Source organism: Protomyctophum parallelum, assembly GCF_964188405.1.
Source record: "Protomyctophum parallelum genome assembly, chromosome: 12".
Lineage (NCBI taxonomy): Eukaryota > Metazoa > Chordata > Actinopteri > Myctophiformes > Myctophidae > Protomyctophum > Protomyctophum parallelum.
In genome coordinates this window covers 13,609,687-13,626,172 of record NC_139712.1, presented here as the reverse complement: position 1 = coordinate 13,626,172, position 16,486 = coordinate 13,609,687, and the positions used below count along the sequence as shown (strand labels likewise).

Genomic DNA, 16,486 nt, shown 5'->3' with positions numbered 1-16,486 from the left:
GCCCTGTAGGGCCCCAGACTAACGGTAGGGCCCTGTAGGGCCCCAGACTAAGGATAGGGCCCTGTAGGGTCCCAGACTAACGATAGGGCCCTGTAGGGCCCCAGACTAACGATAGGGCCCTGTAGGGCCCCAGACTAAGGATAGGGCCCCCTAACGATAGGGCCCTGTAGGGACACATTAAGACCCACAGAAAACTCCTACATTACATTCTGGGTGTTCATTGAACTGATTATGAACAGAATGGACCCGTAAGGGTCCTGCTCGCCTTCTTAAGCAGTGCTTTTTTTAAATAATTTTGTCTTATTTTATTTGGTCTGAATTTGGATCTGACACTCATGCACACACACACACACACACACACACACACACACACACACACACACACACACACACACACATATATATATAAACAGTAGCTTATGTGAGGATCCAAATCACTGAATTACCTCATTTTTTCTCCTCTCCTCAACAGTTAGTCTTGTTTTCTCCTCTCCTCAACAGTTAGTCTTGTTTTCTCCTCTCCTCAACAGTTAGTCTTGTTTTCTCCTCTCCTCAACAGTTAGTCTTGTTTTCTCCTCTCCTCAACACTTAGTCTTGTTTTCTCCTCTCCTCAACACTTAGTCTTGTTTTCTCCTCTCCTCAACACTTAGTCTTGTTTTCTCCTCTCCTCAACAGTTAGTCTTGTTTTCTCCTCTCCTCAACAGTTAGTCTTGCCGCCATGATTGTCTCTGACTTATGTTTACTTAAATGCTCTGCTCTTGCATGTGTGCAAATTGTCCAGGAATATACATTTCTTCTCCCCTATATTTCCCCACACAAAATGTGCAAATGATATTTTTATCCGAGAAGCTTAAAACTGTCTTTCTTTCTTATTGTCGTGGCCGACTGACCAGAGTGGAACACTGTCACCTGTTGATGATGTCACACTGGCCAAATCCCAATCCACTCCCTTGCTGACTCAATGAGCCCTCACTGACTTAGCTGCGCGTTCATGTGAAGTCTGCCAGGGCTTGAGGGATGTCCCATTTGAAATGGGTAAGTCAGTGGGGGCTCAGCCCCGCCCCTTTATGTGCCCACAGTTCATAGCGTTACCAGGTGAACGTCAATCATTTAAGTATGCAAATTAGTTATGTATCGCGGTTAGAATGTCAACAAACACAATAGTGCTTTCTCACTGTTCTCAAAGGGAGACAGAATGGAAGGATAGGCTATATATTTAATAACAATAATAATAAGGGAAACATGATGAGAAATTACTAATGAGCAAAGTAAAATAATATGGAAATGCAATTTATAATGAATTTTATTATAGGCTATATGAAATATTACAACCCCTATCACACAGGAAAGTGCATTTAGCATGTAGGCACTGGCTGTGAATAAGGACGGTTTTTATAAAGTGATGCAAAGCGTCATGAATGGCGGACTCATCTTCAAAGTGCCGTCCCATTTCTTTCACAACAATGTGGAGCCCTTGCAGCCTCTCACCCTCAAGCACTTACAGCTGACGTCACTAAAGTCAATGAGGGTCCAATCAGGGCTCAGCGGGGGAGGGAGGCAATTGGGATTGGGCCACTGTCTCCTGTTGATGATGTAATGCTCTTGTAGAGTGTGATGCATCTGTGTTCTGCTACAAGCTGTGCATTCTGCTTGTGTTGGAAAGGAGGGCTTAATAAGTGTGTGTGTGCGTGCGTGCGTGCATGCTTGCGTGTGTGTGCGCACGGTGGATGCAAAGGCAGGCTGCCTGGAAGGTAATAAAAAGCTGTCACCAAACTTTGAAGATGAAGTATTGTCCCATTTGTTGAATGTTTACTATATTTATCTCACAGTGTTGTTTTTGGCAGCAAGTTTCTATTTTAGTTTCTTGAATAGTTTTCGCATAGTTTTAGTCACCTGGAATGTCTTAGTGTTAGTCTAGTTTTTGTCGACTAAATGTCATAAGATTTTAGTCTACTAAATCTACAGGTGATTTAGTCGACTAAAATGTGTTTTGGCGGGTCTTGATGCCGTCGTAATGGCTGATTTTACACCTGCTGAAAATAGCAGATCTACAACGCGTCGCAGCGTGACGCGTTGTGTGCGTGCAGATCTGCTATTTTCAGCAGGTGTAAAATCAGCCATCAGCATGCAACCAAGTGTAAAATGACTCATACTGGATCTCTTGTCCATCTTTGGTCTTGGTTTTAGTCCTAGAGTATAAAGAAGTAGAGACTGAACTGGCGCGACAGCCCAGCTGCTGCACTGGGGGGGGGGGGGGGGCTTTCCCGGTCGTGAATCCACGGGTCCGCCTGCAGTCCACGCTCCAACCACCAGGGGGCCGAGTGCTTCAACGCTGGAGAGCCTCACTGGGGGCTTGGTTTTACCCAGCATGCATCAGGCTCTGTGGCCAGGATCTGAACACACGCTGAACACCCTCCTGTCTTCATCTGGGTGACACGCACACACACACACACGCACATAGGCATGCCCGCACACACACACACAGACGTGTGCACGCACACACACACACACACCCACTCTGACAGCTACAGGGACTGAAAGTTGGGTGACACACACACACACACACATACACACAGGCATGCGCACACACACACACACACACACACATACACACGCACACACACACACACACACATACGCACACACACACATACGCACACACACACACAGCTACAGCGACTGAAAGTGCTACATCTGTACATGTAAAGTGTAAAAAGGCAGTTTTCCAACAGTAACGTTAGAGAATCAAAAAGGAAACAGATGATTGGTTCCCATAGTGGCGGGGGGGGGGGGGGGGGGGGATCTAGTATACAGATTTATTTGATTGTAGTACTTAGTCAATCTATATACTCTGTAAAATAAATATATAACAGAGAAAAAGCTAAAAAAATACAATAAACAGAAATGAAAAGCAAAGCGTTAATATAACTCTAATATATGCGACGCATTGTGGGCTTGTAGATCTGCAACTTTAAAAAGATTTGCATACTGTACATGATTTGCATACTGTACATGTGTTGTACATTTTCCACAAGTAAATTTAGAATTCCAGACTTTAACTCTTGCACGAGTATTTCTATATCATTCGGTGGGGCGAACGGTTCGTCCGGTTGCGACGCATTGTGAGCTTATAGATCGGCTATTTGCAAATGGCCAAAATGTATAGGGTTGAAGTGGTTAATGTAATATGTAAAATCGCCAAAGTAACAAAAGTTTTCAAATAATTGTAGAAGTATGCATTGAGCACTTGGAAAAGCGCTATAAAAATACGATTAGGATTCTGTAATCCTAACTACACTGGTAAAAACCCGTAACGATTCAAATGCAGTGGTGTAAACTAAAGTAACTAAGTAAAATTCAATAACATTTTGAGGTATTTACATTTTATTATTTCTACTCCACTACACATCAGAGGCAAATATTGTACTTTTCTTTAACTATTATTACAAAACATACATTAACAACTGTCTTCAACTCATGCACATTGTCATACACTGGCTATGTGAAAATAGACTTACTGCATTTATTTTTTACTTTTGCTACTTTAAAGTATAACTTTTATGCCTATTTTGGATACTTTACTCTTACTCAAATACATTTTTAACATCAAACTTTTAGCCTACCACTACCACTGTATCAAATGACTGTCAAAGTGCAAAGTGTCATCTTTTGTTTTGCTCTGTGTGTGTGTGTGTGTGTCTGTGTGTGTGTGTGTGTGTGTGTGTGTGTGTGTGTGTGTGTGTGTGTGCATGTGCACTGCGACCACATCTAAGCGTGTCACGCTGATGTGTCACGCTGCCGTATGAGAGAGAGAGAAGATGAGTTGGTTCAACATTAGTCACAGACAGTATAGTGTATGTTTGAGTCGACTACTCCATACAGTAGCTCCTCTGCTAAACACTGTACTGTATGTTTCACTCCTCCATACAGTAGCTCCTCTGCTAAACACTGTACTGTAAGTTTCACTCCTCCATACAGTAGCTCCTTTACTAAACACACTGGAATCCATTCCTCTCTCTCTGCATGCCATCATATTGATAAGGTAAGGACACGTTTATTTTACCTGATACGATCATTGATCATTTTAACTATAGGGATGTACCGATTCGATAATTTGGCCGTTATCAATATCCGATATAATTAATCGTTATTATGGCCGATAACCGATATAACCCATGTCGATATGATCTAAATTTTGTATTAAAAGAATATAATTATTTTAGCCATTCTGAAAAAAAGGCTGAATTTGAAAAAAGAAGCAATGCCTCTTTATTCCAAAACTAGGGATGCACCGTTATTGAAATGTTGGCTCATATCTCAACATATACATTATATAATATATACATATATATATTATATATATATATACATATATTATTATATATATATATATATATTGTTACAGACATGGACCAGGCCAGCTCTGGGTTTCCAGTGGATGGAACTGAACTCACAACTGATCAAAGTGCATTTACTGACGTAAGTATTGTTTGCTACATTGAATTGAATATGGAGACCCCCCAAACAGTGTGTGTGTGTGTGTGTGTGTGTGTGTGTGTGTGTGTGTGTGTGTGTGTGTGTGTGTGTGTGTGTGTGTGTGTGTGTGTGTGTGTGTGAGAACTTTGCAACGTTTTTTTCCACCGTTTGGTGCAAAAACAGCACAGTTGCTTAAAGTGTATCTGTGCTCTACATCTGTGTCAAACCTCTCCTCTCCTCTCCTCTCCTCTCCTCTCCTCTCCTCTCCTCTCCTCTCCTCTCCTCTCCTCTCCTCTCCTCTCCTCTCCTCTCCTCTCCTCTCCTCTCCCCCTGTAACTCTCCTCTCCTCTCCTCTCCTCTCCTCTCCTCTCCTCTCCTCTCCTCTCCTCTCCTCTCCTCTCCTCTCCTCTCCTCTCCTCTCCTCTCCTCTCCTCTCCTCTCCTCTCCTCTCCTCTCCCCCTGTAACTCTCCTCTCCTCTCCTCTCCTCTCCCTGTAACTCTCCTCTCCTCTCCTCTCCTCTCCCTGTAACTCTCCTCTCCTCTCCTCTGACTTCCGGTGACTCCAGTGTATATTACAGTATATCTTTATTATCGTACAGGGTTCTACAGTATGTATATGTATTATCGTACAGGGTTCCGGTGACTACATTGTATATGTATTATCGTACAGAGTTCCGGTGACTACATTGTAAATTTATTATCGTACAGGGTTCTACAGTATATATTACAGTATATATTATCGTACAGGGTTCTACAGTATATATTACAGTATATATTACAGTATATATTATCGTACAGGGTTCTACAGTATATATTACAGTATATATTTATTATCGTACAGTATATATTACAGTATATATTATTATCGTACAGGGTTCTACAGTATATATTACAGTATATATTATCGTACAGGGTTCTACAGTATATATTACAGTATATATTTATTATCGTACAGTATATATTACAGTATATATTACAGTATATATTTATTATCGTACAGGGTTCTACAGTATATATTACAGTATATATATTTATTATCGTACAGTATATATTACAGTATATATTACAGTATATATGTATTATCGTACAAGGTTCTACAGTATATATTACAGTATATATGTATTATCGTACAGGGTTCTACAGTATATATTACAGTATATATTACAGTATATATGTATTATCGTACAGGGTTCCGGGGACTACTCGGCGGACTACGAGTCTCTGCTGAGCGGCGGCGGCGTGCCGTGCGATAAGAGCTGGGTGCGCGCGTTCCGCGGCCGCTACGAGCCGCCTCTGTTCTGGAGCATCGTGGCGCTGGGCGCGCTGGGCAACGCCGCCGTGGTCTGGCTGTACGGCCCGCGGCTGAGGAGGAGGGGGGGGCGGGCCCAGAGGGCCGCCGCGGTGACCCACGTCTACCTGCTGAACCTGGCGCTGGCCGACCTCCTGTTCCTGACCTCGCTGCCCTTCTGGGCCGACGATGCCTCGGCCACCGGGTGGCGCTACGGCACGCCACTCTGCAAGGTGAGTTTAAAACGCCTCGGCCACAGGGGGGCGCTACGGCACGCCACTCTGCAAGGTGAGTTTAAAACGCCTCGGCCACAGGGTGGCGCTATACGGCACGCCCCTCTGCAAGGTGAGTTTACAATGCCTCGGCCACAGGGTGGCGCTATGGCACGCCACTCTGCAAGGTGAGTTCACAATGCCTCGGCCACAGGGTGGCGCTATGGCACGCCACTCTGCAAGGTGAGCTTACAATGCCTCGGCCACCGGGTGGCGCTATGGCACGCCACTCTGCAAGGTGAGTTCACAATGCCTCGGCCACAGGGTGGCGCTATACGGCACGCCACTCTGTAAGGTGAGTGGTCTACTCTACATTTAGCAGACGCTCTTTAAAAGGTCAACCTTCATTGTCATGTTTTAGGACGGTCGTTATTAGAGAAAGTAAAAGTTGAGTGGGTAAAACTTTACAATAACGACCTGTTATAAAACATTTATGAACATTTATAAGCATTTTGTAGATGAGTAATAATCATGAACAATCATTGTTGACATCCGTAAATATTTACCTAAACATTTATAACTATGTTTAAACATAATTTGTATACGTTATTAGTAAGGTATTAGTAAGTAGTGAACTATTCACTAAATGTTAAATGTTACTCCTCTACAAACTGCTTATAAATGTTTATAAATGCTTTATAGTAGCAGGTCGATACTATAAAGCTAGCAGGTCGTTAGTAGGTCGTTATTGTAAAGTCTTACCCAAAAGATCACAGGATCTACTGAATGTATAAAATAAATATCATCTTTAAGGTGTTATACATTTTAGATTTTAGTTGTAGGGGTAATTCTAATGCATTAAGGCATATTTGTCTTATCAGCCAGGGATCCCTTTTAAAGGAGATGTATATATTTATGTCCACCAGGGGGTGTCAGCGCTCTACAAGGTGAACCTGTTCTCCAGCATGCTCCTGCTCACCTGCATCAGCCTCGACCGCTACGTGGCCATCGTACAGGTGTGTGTGTGTGTGTGTGTGTGTGTGTGTGTGTGTGTGTGTGTGTGTGTGTGTGTGTGTGTGTGTGTGTGTGTGTGTGTGTGTGTGTGTGTGTGTGTGTGTGTGTGTGTGTGTGTGTGTGTGTGTGTGTGTGTGTGTGTGTGTGTGTGTGCGCCACGGAATGTGATGATTTTATTGGCTGAGCAAAGAATGTGATGATGTAGGATCTTAAGAGCACCCCTCACTTCACACAAGTGTGATTTTTTCTTCTTCTCTCCACTATACTATTATTATTACAAAACGTATATTAACCACTTCAGATATATATACATTTCGGCCATTTGAAAATAGCCGATCCATAGGCTTGTAGATCTGCTATTTTCAAAAGATCTAAATGGGACGTTCTGCATTATTTCTCTTGCTACTTGTTTTAAAGAAGAATTCCATGTTAGAAGGCTTCCTTACCTTTATTTGTGGTTGTTACGTCCCCACCAAAGAGGTCCAGGTGTTATTTTGTGCGAAAGCGCATTATTCGCTGTTTCCCCTACCATAAGCCCTCAGTGAATTGAATTGAATTGCATTGAATTTAATTGAATTGGGCTATGGGGTGTTGTGCTAATTCGCTTATTTCCATCGCTCAAAAAAACATTTTTTTTAAAATATATCCTCTCTTCATAATGTAAATAGTATCCCAAGCGGCACACTTTACTACTTATTTCGATAATAAATAAGCAAATTAGCACAGAAACCCAACCCCCATTGATGGCTTATATTAGAGGAAATAGCCAATAATGCACTTTTGCACAAAATAACACCTGGACCTCTTTGGTGGGAACGTAACAACTATACAATATGAAATTCTCTTACTCAAATAAATGTAGAATTCCGAGAGACTTTCCCCCTCGTCCTAACAGAGTATTTCTAACTAAACGTCTCTTTAAAGTAAAGTCAAGCTGAATGTTTTCCCTCCTTCTACCGCCCCTACAGGTGACCAAGGCTCACAATCTGAAGAGCCAGAGGTTGCGCATCAGTAAGATGGCGTGTGTGACCGTCTGGCTGCTGTCCGCTCTGCTGGCGACGCCTGACCTCATCTACGCCCAGGCCAGCGACCCCCAGGGGCCCCAGGGGGCCACCGGGGGGCCCCAACGCTCATCCTGCGGCCTGGTCTACTCCTCCTGGAACAACTCCACCTACAACAACCACACCAAGGTGGCCGTGCTCGCTCTACAGGTGACGTTACGTCAGGATGGTGTCGTTACCTCATGTTGTAGTCATTGTTTTGTAGTCATCAGGATGATATCGTTACCTCATGTTGTAGTATTGTTTTGTAGTCATCAGGATGATATCGTTACCTCATGTTGTAGTCATTGTTTTGTAGTCATCAGGATGGTATCATTACCTCATGTTGTAGTCATTGTTTTGTAGTCATCAGGATGATATCGTTACCTCATGTTGTAGTCATTGTTTTGTAGTCATCAGGATGGTATCGTTACCTCATGTTGTAGTCATTGTTTTGTAGTCATCAGGATGGTATCATTACCTCATGTTGTAGTCATTGTTTTGTAGTCATCAGGATGACATCGTTACCTCATATTGTTTTGTAGTCATCAGGATGATATCGTTACCTCATGTTGTAGTCATTGTTTTGTAGTCATCAGGATGATATCGTTACGTCATCAATGACTACAACATGGCGTAACGATATTATCCTGATGACTACAAAACAATGACTACAACATGGCGTAACGATATTATCCTGATGACTACAAAACAATGACTACAACATGACGTAACGATAGCATCCTGATGACTACAAAACAATGACTACAACATGACATAACAATGTCATCCGCTCCCGACCGGGAAAGGAACACTTGCCAGGCTAAACTAAAACTGTCTCCCCTAACCTTGCATGCAGGTGTGCGTGGGCTGCTGTCTCCCCCTGCTGGTCATGGTGCTGTGCTACAGCGGTATTGCGCGCACTCTGCTGCGCGCGCCTCGAGGAAGCTTCCAGAAGCACAAGGCGCTGAGGGTCATCCTGGCTGTGGTGGTCGTGTTCCTCCTGTCCCAGGCGAGATTCTAATATAATAAGAATTAAGGCGAGATACTAATATAATAAGAATTAAGGCGAGATACTAATATAATAAGAATTAAGGCGAGATACTAATATAATAAGAATTAAGGCGAGATACTAATATAATAAGAAGAATGAAGGCGAGATACTAATATAATAAGAATTAAGGCGAGATTCTAATATAATAAGAATGAAGGCGAGATACTAATATAATAAGAATTAAGGCGAGATACTAATATAATAAGAATTAAGGCGAGATACTAATATAATAAGAAGAATGAAGGCGAGATTCTAATATAATAAGAATTAAGGCGAGATTCTAATATAATAAGAATTAAGGCGAGATTTTAAGAATTAAGTAGGGATGTTCCGATACACTTTTTTCGTTTCCGATCGGATCCCAATACGACAATTTCTGTGTTAGCCGATACCGAATACCGATACCAGAGAATAGTATTTGTAATAATAAAAAATATCTTATTTTGAAGTCCACTGACCGGGAATAGTGTTTATAGCTATCTAGCTATATATCTGGTGTTGTGTTATAGATATCTAGCTATATATCTGGTGTTGTGTTTATAGCTATCTAGCTATATATCTGGTGTTGTGTTATAGATATCTAGCTATATATCTGGTGTTGTGTTTATAGCTATCTAGCTATATATCTGGTGTTGTGTTATAGATATCTAGCTATATATCTGGTGTTGTGTTTATAGCTATCTAGCTATATATCTGGTGTTGTGTTATAGATATCTAGCTATATATCGGGTGTTGTGTTTATAGCTATCTAGCTATATATCTGGTGTTGTGTTTATAGATATCTAGCTATATATCTGGTGTTGTGTTTATAGCTATCTAGCTATTATCTGGTGTTTTTAATGTTGTGATCCAACGCTAAGTTTTAGTTTAGCTTTTTTTAGTTAAGTTTTGATTCGTTTTAGTTTTAGAGCCAGAGTAAGTATTGGTAATAAAAACTCAAGAAAAGATAGCATTAAAAATATATATTAAGTTAGAAATTAATTGCATTACAAATGATTACTCTACACTCCAAGCATACAGATTAAGTTTATATATAAATTATTTCACTACACTCCAAGCATAAAGATTATATATAAACAGTGTTGGGGAGTATTAAGCTACATGTAGCTGAGCTACGTAGCTGAGCTACATTTTGCTGTAGCTTGTGGTATTTTAGCTACATTCATATTTGTGTACCTCGTCAAGTAGCTCAGCTACCTTTTGGGTCATTTTTTGTAGCTTAGCTACTCAAGTTACAAGCTACAATTTTGGGCAATAACATGAAAGAAATATATTAATTTTGACCATTGGTTGCTGTGTTAATTCTTGTACTAGAACCCCCTTTGAAAAATCAAGGACTGTTCCTTTTTCTGATTGCTTTGAGGGCATATCAGCACTTGACAGCTGCCTCTAATTGGCCTCTGATTGGCCCTGGTATCACAGGGTGGGAGGGGTCTCCCAGGGGGGAGCAGGGGTCTCCTAGAGGGGAGGAGGGGTCTCCCAGAGGGGAGCAGGGGGAGGAGGGGTCTCCCAGAGGGGAGCAGTGTGGGGGGGTCTCCCAGAGGGGAGCAGGGTGAGGAGGGGTCTCCCAGAGGGGAGCAGGGTGGGGGGGTCTCCCAGAGGGGAGCAGGGGGAGGAGGGGTCTCCCAGAGGGGAGCAGGGTGGGTGGGTCTCCCAGAGGGGAGCAGGGTGAGGAGGGGTCTCCCAGAGGGGAGCAGGGTGGGGGGGTCTCCCAGAGGGGAGCAGGGTGAGGAGGGGTCTCCCAGAGGGGAGCAGGGTGGGGGGGTCTCCCAGAGGGGAGCAGGGTGAGGAGGGGTCTCCCAGAGGGGAGCAGGGTGGGGGGGTCTCCCAGAGGGGAGTAGGGTGAGGAGGGGTCTCCCAGAGGGGAGCAGGGTGGGGGGGTCTCCCAGAGGGGAGCAGGGTGAGGAGGGGTCTCCCAGAGGGGAGGAGGGTGGGGGGGGTCTCCCAGAGGGGAGCAGGGTGGGGGGGTCTCCCAGAGGGGAGTAGGGTGAGGAGGGGTCTCCCAGAGGGGAGCAGGGTGGGGGGGTCTCCCAGAGGGGAGCAGGGTGAGGAGGGGTCTCCCAGAGGGGAGGAGGGTGGGGGGGGTCTCCCAGAGGGGAGCAGGGTGGGGGGGTCTCCCAGAGGGGAGCAGGATGAGGAGGGGTCTCCCAGAGGGGAGCAGGGTGGGGGGGTCTCCCAGAGGGGAGCAGGGGGAGGAGGGGTCTCCCAGAGGGGAGCAGGGTGGGAGGGGAATCCCAGAGGGGAGCAGGGGGAGGAGGGGTCTCCCCGAGGGGAGCAGGGTGGGAGGGGTCTCCCAGAGGGGAGGAGGGGTCTCCCAGAGGGGAGGGGTCTCCCAGAGGGGAGGAGGGGTCTCCCGCATGTACATTCTCAATTTAACGCTGAAAAATAAAAAGTAGCTGAGCTACTTTGAGCTACTTTTTCCATGTAGCTGTAGCTTTACAAGCTACATCTCTCCAGGGGTAGCTATGTAGCTTGATCAAGCTACTGCCATGGTGAGCTACTTGTAGCTTTACAAGCTACGCTTTCAAAGTAACTTGCCCAACACTGTATATAAATTGACAAAGACTAAAACTAAGGACATTTTGTATCATTTCAATTAGTTTTAGTTAGTTTTATAAACAACACGATACAGTTTATTTATAGTTAGTTATTGTTTTTCTGTTCCTTTAAAGTTTTTAATTATTATTCTGTTATAAATAAAATGTTTTTATTATTATTTTATTTTTAGTCAACTATAATAACCGTTGTTTGTCCTCTCCCATGTTATGAATGTGTTTTTTTTATTTAATTTTAGTTTTAGTTTTTTACATGTAGTTTTAGTCAACTATAATAACCTGTTTGTCCTCTCCCATCATGAATGTGTTTTTTTTTAATTAATTTTAGTTTTAGTTTTTTACATTTAGTTTTAGTCAACTATAATAACCTTTGTTTGTCCTCTCCCAGCTCCCGTATAACATCCTGCTGGTGTTGGAGGCGTGGCAGGCGTCTGATCATTCCACCAATCACGTGACGGAGGACTGCGCTGTGTCGCGGCGGCTGGACGTGATTGGCCAGGTGTTGAAGAGCCTGGCGTTCACGCACGCCGCCGCTAACCCCGCCCTCTACGTGTTCGTGGGCGCGCGTTTCCGCCACGACCTGCTCGGGGCGTTGGGGGGCGTCGCCCGCAGGCTGGGGGCGGGGCAGTGGGCGGAGCCTGATGCCACGCCCAAACGGCCCTCTGTGATGTCGGACTCCGAGACCACGCCCCCTGCCCGGTCCTTGTGAACCGGTTGTTGATTTTCTCGACTAAAACTAAGACAAAGTCTTCGCTGACTACGTGACTAAAACTAAGACTAAATACAGGTCCATCTCAACTAATTAGAATATTTTGTAAAAGTAAAACTTCTATAACTTTAATATACTTTACCCTCATTACTCTACTATACTGTATAAATACTGTACATTATACTGTACAATACTGTATAAATACTGTACAATACTGTACATTATACTGTACTATACTGTATAAATACTGTCAACTGTGATTTATTTGTCACTTTTAACAGATAATGTTTAATGTTTTCATGTTTAACAGTATTGTTTTTTCTTTATTCTTTTCATCCCACCATTTTGCAACCCATTTATTTCACCGAGTGTCAATTATCTAATTATCTAATGTAATCCTGGACGCTAAACTTCCTCTGTCAACGGACTGACCTCATGCTGCCTTCTATGCATGAGGAGTCCAAGCTGCTTCTTTTCACCTGACGGGGGGGGGGGGGGGGGAGTTTCTCCGGACGGACATAGCGCGTGGAAGGAACACGTTATTCCAACCAGTTCCTTTCCCCTCCATCAGGCGCCCCGGCTGGCCAGGGGGAGGCAGTATAGAGACCAGGATTACTGCATGTTTTTTGTGAGGATATACCTGCCCTAGGGGACACGGGGAGAACATGTGAGGGTACCTGCCCTAGGGGACACGGGGAGACCATGCAAACTCCACACAGAAAGGCCCTTTCGCCAACCCCACCTTCGGGTATGGGCACTGATGACGCGGAGGAGCGAACACGCCCCCAGCGGTAATCGAACCCCCCCCCCCCCCCCAGATGTAATGTTGTGATTTTACTTTACTATAAAATAATATTAAAGGAATGACATCTGGAACTTTTCTGTGCTCATCATGGCTTTGTCATACCGTCCTGTTTTCAACGAACCAAAACATGATTGTTTGAGTTGAGTAATAATCGGTGACACTGATGAGATGAACTATAGGAAACATGGACGGTTGTAGCGTGTAAGATGCGGTGTGTACTCGACAGTTGTGTTTGTGGCTAGTCGGTTGACATTTAAGGCCTATTCATCATACTAGTTTTCTCTCTGTTTTTACTAAAACTACAACATGACGTCACTGAGCCGCGGTGGTAAGAGACTCACCGCTCACCCCAAACACATCTCTCTGTTTTTACTAAAACTACAACATGACGTCACTGAGCCGCAGTGGTAAGAGACTCACCGCTCACCCCAAACACATCTCTCTGTTTTTACTAAAACTACAACATGACGTCACTGAGCCGCGCTTGCATTTATTCCTGTTTCCATTCATGTACAGTAGTGACTCATTCATTTGTGTAAGTATAGTAACTCTGCAATGTTTAAGTCTAGGACACAAATATGCCCTTGTCAGTTCATTTACTTCACTGCACCATTCCCACGCGGGTTCTTTCTTTCTTTCTTTCTTTCTTTCTTTCTTTCTTTCTTTCTTTCTTTCTTTCTTTCTTTCTTTCTTTCTTTCTTTCTTTCTTTCTTTCTTTCTTTCTTTCTTTCTTTCTTGCCTTCTATAGGGAACACCATGAGAACTTAAATAGTTGTCATGAGAAGCTTTGAGTAACCCTGACAGCTATACCGTTATAGGAGGTGTTTCTAAAAGCCGCCACACGGTGGCGCCACCAGCATGTCAGATGTGAAGCTCCTTCCACAGCGGTGCCTTTTCCTGCTGTATAGCAGTGGTTTTCAAAGTGGGGTCCGGGGACCCCCATGGGTCCTTGAGGGACCCCCATGGGTCCCCAGCTAAATGATAGTTTGGAACCCCCTTATGGGTCTCTAACTCAGAGAGTGTACAAGTAGTTCACTCTCAGAGTTAAATTAGCATTGATTTTACAATATAAAGGTCCCAGAGATAGAAATGACATAAATGGGGGTCCGTAGACTAATGGATGTCAAACTGGAGGTCCTTGAAATTAAAATGGTTGAGAATCACTGCTAGAGAACTGTAAAAATCTTCTCTTATGGGGGTCCCTGGCACATCTTCTCTTATGGGGTCCCTGGTACATCTTCTCTTATGGGGGTCCCTGGCACATCTTATCTTATGGGGTCCCTGGCACATCTTCTCTTATGGGGGTCCCTGGCACATCTTCTCTTATGGGGGTCCCTGGCACATCTTATCTTATGGGGTCCCTGGCACATCTTCTCTTATGGGGGTCCCTGGCACATCTTCTCTTATGGGGGTCCCTGGCACATCTTCTCTTATGGGGGTCCCTGGTACATCTTCTCTTATGGGGGCCCTGGTACATCTTCTCTTATGGGGGTCCCTGGCACATCTTCTCTTATGGGGGTCCCTGGTACATCTTCTCTTATGGGGGTCCCTGGTACATCTTCTCTTATGGGGGTCCCTGGTACATCTTCTCTTATGGGGGTCCCTGGCACATCTTTTCTAATGGGGGTCCCTGGCACATCTTTTCTAATGGGGGTCCCTGGCACATCTTTTCTAATGGGGGTCCCTGGCACATCTTTTCTAATGGGGGTCCCTGGCACATCTTTTCTAATGGGGGTCCCTGGCACATCGTAGGCTGATAACTTGTAGTGTCAATGTGGGCGTCTGCTGCAGTGAATGGACAGCGTTATAGCGCCATCTAGTGGCAGGCCAGTCAGTCACACGATCCACGGAACAACATTGACCTCAAACTTCTGTCTTTGTGGAATAAGAACGTCCAACTATTATTTAGGAAAAAGAACTTCCACAAAGTTTAACTTCCGTTCTACATTTATCACATTTAGGACTCACACCAGAGTCTACAAATTACTTCTAAATCATGACAGTGTTTCTGTATCAGTGGTTCATTCTCAGACTATTTCACGTCAAGGACCCCCCCCCCCCAGAATTATCTGTAATTGGCCGCGGACCCCCATCTGAAAATATGTTGTTCCTGCAGCGGGACGCCCCAGAAACAAAGACTTGAGTTAAAAACGTTCGCTGTGAAAGAATACAATATTCATTTCGATTCACACAACGTTTTCACGATTTTTCCAAAACAATAGCAGATCTACAAGCTCGTAGCTCGCTATGAGCTTGTAGATCTGCTATTTGTTTTCTTCCAACAGCTAAAGTATAACATGATGCTTAAAAACACCAATAGTGGTTCCCGCCCAGAGCGGGTTATGGCCGGCCAAAAGGAGGCCTCTTCTCTCCGACGCGCGGCTAATTGACAGCCAGATGGATCACGAGGACGGTATTCTACACGGCATTCCTAATGTTCCTGGTTTTCGGTTAATATTCCCAAACTCGGAGGCAGAATTACCACATGGGGAGAAACACGCAGTAAAAAGCTACTGGACAATAATGTGGACGCTTCACCGGCACTGTTGCCATGTCTGCTTATTATGAGCAAACATGGCTGGCTTTCCCCTGTAAAGTTATTGCTTGCAAAATACTGGGGGGGCTTTTGGGCTTGTTTCTAAAGTGTAGTTGTTTATTTGGTCTTGTTTCTAAAGTGTAGTTGATTATTTGGTCTTGTTTCTAAAGTGTAGTTGTTTATTTGGTCTTATTTCTAAAGTGTAGTTGTTTATTTGGTCTTGTTTCTAAAGTGTAGTTGTTTATTTGGTCTTGTTTCTAAAGTGTAGTTGTTTATTTGGTCTTGTTTCTAAAGTGTAGTTGTTTATTTGGTCTTGTTTCTAAAGTGTAGTTGTTTATTTGGTCTTGTTTCTAAAGTGTAGTTGTTTATTTGGTCTTGTTTCTAAAGTGTAGTTGTTTATTTGGTCTTGTTTCTAAAGTGTAGTTGTTTATTTGGTCTTGTTTCTAAAGTGTAGTTGTTTTTTTGGTCTTGTTTCTAAAGTGTAGTTGTTTATTTGGTGTTGTTTCTAAAGTGTAGTTGTTTATTTGGTCTTGTTTCTAAAGTGTAGTTGTTTATTTGGTCTTGTTTCTAAAATGTAGTTGTTTATTTGGTCTTGTTTCTAAAGTGTAGTTGTTTATTTGGTCTTGTTTCTAAAGTGTAGTTGTTTATTTCGTCTTGTTTCTAAAGTGTAGTTGTTTATTTGGTCTTGTTTCTAAAGTGTAGTTGTTTATTTGGTCTTGTTTCTAAAGTGTAGTTGTTTATTTGGTCTTGTTTCTAAAGTGTAGTTGTTTATTTGGTCTTGTTTCTAAAGTGTAGTT

General features: G+C 43.5%; 1 protein-coding gene across 1 annotated transcript; it reads left to right on the top strand.

Annotated features, from left to right (window-relative positions):
- Positions 1–4,407: 4,407 nt before the first annotated feature.
- Positions 4,408–12,348, top strand: LOC310867532 (C-C chemokine receptor type 9-like; the record flags this gene model as incomplete). Its single annotated transcript, XM_083777647.1, has 6 exons — positions 4,408–4,479; positions 5,665–5,997; positions 6,903–6,992; positions 7,959–8,201; positions 8,890–9,042; positions 12,028–12,348. 6 exons carry the CDS (start codon positions 4,408–4,410, stop codon positions 12,346–12,348), a joined length of 1,212 nt encoding a protein of 403 aa, XP_083633773.1.
- Positions 12,349–16,486: the final 4,138 nt, after the last annotated feature.